This window comes from Corvus brachyrhynchos, unplaced genomic scaffold, assembly GCF_000691975.1.
Source record: "Corvus brachyrhynchos isolate BGI_N302 unplaced genomic scaffold, ASM69197v1 scaffold91, whole genome shotgun sequence".
Lineage (NCBI taxonomy): Eukaryota > Metazoa > Chordata > Aves > Passeriformes > Corvidae > Corvus > Corvus brachyrhynchos.
In genome coordinates, this window is record NW_008236442.1 from 1819277 (window position 1) to 1825545 (window position 6269).

The following is a 6269-nucleotide window of genomic DNA, read 5'->3' on the forward strand; positions in this document are numbered from 1 at the left end:
CTGAACAAGGAGATGAGCCATAGTGGATACAAACAATAGATGCATACTGCCCCAGTATTCTGTTATGGGATTACATATCGAATTTTCCTGGCCAACTGACGTTAATCTTTTCAGGCAGTTAACTTTTCAGGCAAAAGATAAAGCACAGCAAAATTGGAATTCCCTCTCTCAGGTTACAGAGAAAAGGGAAGCAGAGCACTAGGATGGAAAGCAAGGTCCTAACTTGAGTGAGGGTGATGCAAATGTGGTGTCCCACCATGGGTATCTGAAGTGCTTTTTCACTGCCTGTGGCTCCATACCTTCATAAGTTCCTACTTCCAGAAGGGTCCCACTTCGCTCCAACTCCAGAAACTCCTCCACAGTCAGAAAGTTATAGTCCACACCAGGCACTTCTCCTTCTCTTGGAGGGCGGGTTGTGCCTGAAAGGAGAAATTAGAACATTAAACGAGTTGGTTTTTTATCAAGAATTAAGTAACAAATTTTCACAAAGATACAACAGTATTTGTAAAACACAGTTCTGTGAGCTACAAGGGTCAAAAGAAGTTTGAAGTTAGGAGCCCATTAAAAACAGGACATAGATTTCAGGTTGAACTGGTGGCACCAAGTAGAACAAAACAACTGAAGGACAATGTTTCTTGTACTCTCAGAAACACTCTGGCAAAGAAATCTCTCATCTCTCTGTCCAGAAACACAGCTGGAAAAATTTGGTACCTGGGAAAACGCCAGCAATTACTTTCCTGCTGTTAGAATTGTCTCTCCCACTTCAACCTCACTAAAATTGCAATCTGTATTCTCAGATAAGGCAACTACTTTCCAGGCTCCATTATTTCTATACCACTATCTCATCAAATGTTCTCTCACATCATAAACATAATTTCTCCCTTGTTTCTTCTTAGTGTTTCATCTCTATTTATGCTATTATTTTTTATTCAGCATTAAAAAGTACTATGAGACAGTTCTGATGCACCATTCACACGTGCTCACTAAAGAGACAGCCTGCCAACTCTTCTCACAGAAGTTCACCTACAAGCTCATTCCAGTTCAGGAATACTTTTGAGTAATAAGTCACACTGAATCTCCCTCTCCAGCACTTGACAATTTCAGTAGCACCCATGGAGAACTGGCTCTGATCACTGCCACTCTGCCAGCTCTGAAACTCTTCTCCCTTCTGGCCAATTTACAGCACTCTGAAGCACAGTGTAAGATGAGTCATTTCATGACTTTTTCCCTAAGATGGCTTGGGATGTTGCATTTTAGGTCACTGAGCACAGCTTCATTGATAAGAATCAATTTCTGTTCAATAGCCTTTATTTTCCATGACTCTGGAGGCTGGGAGGTGACTGGATTCTGCACGTCTGAGATTAAATATAAATGACAGATTTACAGATAGTATAGGAAACTGAATTTTGGAAGAAAGACTGGAGTTAGAGAGCTGGAGGTGTCCGAATGCTGTGGCTGAAATCAGTCTGCTGTCTTGGGAATAACTTCAGAGATGTGGAAACCATACCCAACATTTAACAAAGCATAATTTCTCACTTCTGAGGGACTCTCCTGGCCCCTGGGCAGTGTCTTCTCAGTGAATACAATTTCCTAAACCCTCTATAAAAGGACAGAAGAAAGAATAAAGAAGCTGAGCTTCTGAAAACTAATTGGGAAGATTCCAGCTCTCAGAAGCTGAAAGAGCATAAATTTACCATGCCTGCATCTGGCAAATGTTTTCCTCAAGTGCCAGGAAAGCGGAAAGTCTGCTTATCTCCTATTCATCTGAGAGACTGCTCAAGAGGTCAGTCTTGATAGAGTGTCACCCTTGAAAGACTATCACTAGATTAATTTCCTTGATAGACATCCACTTTCTCTAACACGCTCCATTTCTTGATTCAAAATAGAAACTCTCTTTCTTTATTATTTACTGGCAGCCTTCAGAGAGTTTATAAATTCCTGTGCTTTTTTCCATCATTCCTCCTCTTGGAGCTGTATGAATGGGTGAAGGAGGGAGGAAAAGTAAGGAAGGGGATGGAAATAGTGATGGATATCTCCACCCTGCTAGCAGAATTACTCTTTCCTATTTGGAAAGGACTCAATCTTGTATTCTTTGTATTTCTGAATCCTTATAGTAAGGCTACAACCATTTTTACTGGGTAGATTGTAACAGAAGGCAATTTTCTTTCACAGATCTAGTCCAGAGAAATGCTGGAGCTGCACCATGTTCCCCTCTCCGCCCTAGTGCAGGTGCTTCCATCCAAAGGCATGCAGAACAGCTCACTCAGGTCCCTCCCTGGCACACAAGGAGCGTGGAGCACACACCCAGCAGCCGGGATGAAGGGTCGCAGACCAGATGCAACATCTCCTCCCTGAGCACGGACACTGCCGTAGACACTGAGGCTGTGAGGACCCTCCCCAGAGCACTGTGTCTGGTGGTCACTGCCACATTCCCCTAAACCTGCCCCGCGACTGGGAAGCAAGGGTGAAAAGCCACGACAATAACTATGACCAATGATACGTTGTAGCTGTCCCATGCCTGGAGCACAATGGAAGTGAGAATTAGCCTCTGTACCACTGCGCATCAATCAGTCAAACGTCACCCCCGGCCATGTGGCACGTGAGCCGAATGACAAAGACTGCGATGTGTGTTTTCCCAATAACTACTAAGACATTGATGAGACACAAAGATCAGGGAACTTCAGGATTGCTTTCACCTTATCTTTTGAAGTCTCTTCTTTTCTTTATCTATATCTTCCCACAGAGGATATTTATTAATCAATTTTTTCTTCCATCTGAATTTTTATAGCAGTGAAATTGCAGTCAGCAGTTTACTAGTGCTGGCTGCCTATTTGACACGACACTTATTTCTCTGTCATAATTCCTCTGAGCCATTTCAATGGATCTATTTGTTTCATCTCAGTGTTCTTAATTTCCTGAATATGTTCAAGTCGAAAATAATGTTCAAGTCAAAAAATCGCAGCTGTGCCTGCTATCAGCACGATTGCCCGCAACACACGCGGAAGGCATTAGGAAAGTCATCGCGGAAAAGGAAAACATTGCATCACAGAGATAACATTTGTCACCTCAGCTGGTCCTCAGCAGCAAGCCCAGGGAAAATAAAAACTACACTGGCTGTGATATCTTATCTGGGCGAAGGCGAAAAACCCAACAACTTTCCATGTTGCTGTCTGGAGCAGAGATTGCTTGCAGATGCTCCGGCTGTTATCCTGCTCCACATCTGAGCAAGTGTTACTGAATGCGATTCAGGAAGGCAGGGGGAAGGGAAAACCCGCCTCCATTTTTCTTGTAGCAGAATGACAGGCTGCCGGCTGGACACACGCCTGGCAGATGGCATTTCAAAGAGTTTTCATGAACCATCTGGGATGTGTACAATGATTACAAACCACACTTACAACAAAGCCAGAAGGGCTGCTTCACAAGGAGCGGGGGGGAGAGGGAGGGCAGCAAGAAAGGGGGGAAGAAAAGAAAGCCAAGAGGCGCAAACTCCATGACTTTTCCCAGGCCTAGGACACCAAGAATAATCAGAACCTTCCACCCAGAGCGCTTTCACAGCCTGGAACAACTGCTCCATGGCTGTGCAGCTTGAGTGTGCACAGGCCAGCACCATCACAGCCTGCAGGCCACCACTGGAGCTCTCTGCTGATAAACTCCAATTGTAATTAAGTCTCCCATCATTAGCATGGCTTAATTATGTACAAAGGCAAAGTGTGTGTATCCTCCTTCCCCCTTTAAACTGCATTTCAACATCCTTACCACAGGATGGTCTTCAGTGAAGGGGATGACTGTACATTTTATCAGAGCTAATAGCAGGTCAGACCACTGCTAATGGCAGAATTAATTGAGCACAATGAGAGCTGTATTTAGCCCAAACAAAAGATAAGATACTCCACTTGAGAAGATGAGCCAATCATATTTAAATACATTTAGTTGCCGGTCTTGTTTGCACTGAAATATTAAGTGGCATGAAATCTTATTGCCATTAGGTACCAATTTAGCTAATTAATTTCAGCTATGTCCATTGTGTGACTACCTCAGAATTGCTAATGCTGCAAAGAAGGAACTGGAGGAGAAACTGAGTGGCTACCAACTCCTTCTGCATATTTAATGGTTCAAAAGCTTTCAGTCTTATTTGGCTAGCATATCCCACAGCATATAAAACTAGTTAGACACATTACATTCACAGGGGAATTCCTCAAACTTCCTGTAACCACAGAAGACATAAGAAAACAAAAAAATAAGGCTACTGGTTAGCATTGCAGTTTTTACCCCTGGACTGGGGAAGTAAAACTACATCTAACATGAGTGACTCAGATACTAAATGAAATGTTTTCCCAGCTGTTGGTTTGGTTATCACCCCCAAGCTATATGCATCCCAGTTTATTCATGCATCCCTAATGCTTGGGCCACAGTAGAGGGATCTCATCACGGACTGGAGACTCCACCTGAGAAACTGCTTCTAGACACAGGTGAGTTTGTCCAAGGAGAGCTCAGTGCTGTACATGAACTAATTAGAGCTTGTGCACACATGCCTAGAATAACTGGACTGTGGCTCAGATGCCTTGATGACTATGAACTACTATCCTGAATAATTTAAGTGACCATTTAAAAGACAAATAGCTTCTGCTGTTGTGTTGCCTATCAACCATGCTGACACTTACCCAACATGAGCCTCAATTATACTATGGCCAGACTGTTAATATATGATTCAGGGGCTGTTTAGTTCTTTATCAATCTACCAGGCCTTCAAGTTAAGCTGCTAATAGTCACTGATGCCCTGCTGCTAAATTAATCAGAATCTCACTTATTGTAATCCAAAACTAAGGCTTCAGTGGGCCTAAAGTCACTTCAATTGCTTCCATGTTAAAACAAAAGCAGTTCTTGAGCAGTAGTACTGTTACTGTGCACCAAAACAGCCCCTAGCAAGTAATTTGGAAGTCACCATTTCAAGTGCAGAATACCTACAACTCCCATTTGCAAAGCAGTAATTTCTGCAAACTCCTTCTTCAATTCCACTGGCTGGCAGTGACAATCTGGTGAGCCACCAAAATACATCTGATCAAACCACAAGTCATTTACTCCTCATCTCCATTAACCAGCATCTCATAAAATGGCAGATAATGTGGGAATTGTACACTCAAAGTAATGATAATAGTTGCTACAACCATATTTTATACAGACTCAAGCCACTGGTGGTTACCAGCAGTGGGTGCAACTGCAGTAAATAAGGTGAAGTGTGCAGGGATGCTCCTGACCCAGGAGGCTGCAAGGCCAAGTGCTGCTGTGGGAGGTTCTGAAAGGCAGGGGTGGGAGGAAGACAGGGTGCTGCTCTTCCCATTGTTCTGAGAAACTGGTATTTTTGTTCATTCAGCAAGAAGAGACTGCTCTCATCATCTACAGGGAAAAAGCCTTCAGCTGCCAAAGAAGAAACATATTAGGAAAACAGCCCCTTTTCCCTCCCACTGTGTTTGGAGGTCACCTTCTTCTCTCACATCGCAGGGTTATTTGGAGAGCCTGCTTTGGCTCTCCTGCATCTGTCACCTATGGTGCCAGATAACTGCCAGGCAGGACAAACTTCACAAATCTGCTAACAGCAAATGGAGAAGGGAAAAGACAAAGACAACCTGGTCTGCCTCCAGAAGAGGCAACCTGATCAGCAGCCAAGCTTAAGGCAGAACGTTGCAGTAGCACAGTACTAAAAACAGCCTTATCCACATACACAAAAATAAAGTGTAACCAGTCTGTAAGAAGACACTGTACACAGAACTACCTTATTTTACTGACTTCTGGGGTTGTTCAAACTAAGAATACCTTATTTCTTCCCCAACATAAGTAAAAGGAATTGCATTTGGACATTGTTGTGCGATCCATTATACACTGTAACCCCACATACCTGTGGGTAAGGGATCATTCATACTTGTAACTACATAAAATATGGACATTTCAGACAGGCCCAATCTGTTACAAACCGAACACGCTCAGCTTATAAATACAATTTTCTCCTGAAACTTGAAACTCAGAAAGCTCATTTTGGGATTTTAAATTCTGTCTATCCCTTCTCTAGCCAGCGTCTTGATACCTATAAACCCCAAGAACGTGACAAGCATTCAAAGTGTCTTGGTGGCTGAGTAGAAATTCAATCCAAAGAAGAATGTGTCTGCCACCAGAAATTAACTCCCAGCCCTGTTAATGATGCATGTGCAGGAGCAGATGCTGACTGACTCTTCCTGGCCACACACACAACTGCAGGAATAAAAGCAAATTTCTGT

At 43.2% G+C, this 6269-nt stretch overlaps 1 protein-coding gene across 30 annotated transcripts in view; it reads right to left on the reverse strand.

Moving 5' to 3' along the window:
• Positions 1–6269, reverse strand: part of MAGI1 (membrane associated guanylate kinase, WW and PDZ domain containing 1) — a 289089-nt gene that overhangs the window by 85214 nt on the left and 197606 nt on the right. For all 30 annotated transcript variants that reach the window (XM_017747184.1, XM_017747175.1, XM_017747172.1 and 27 more), the window contains one exon: positions 300–419. In XM_017747184.1, the coding sequence (XP_017602673.1) occupies positions 300–419 (120 nt within the window). The remainder of the gene's footprint in view (positions 1–299; positions 420–6269) is intronic.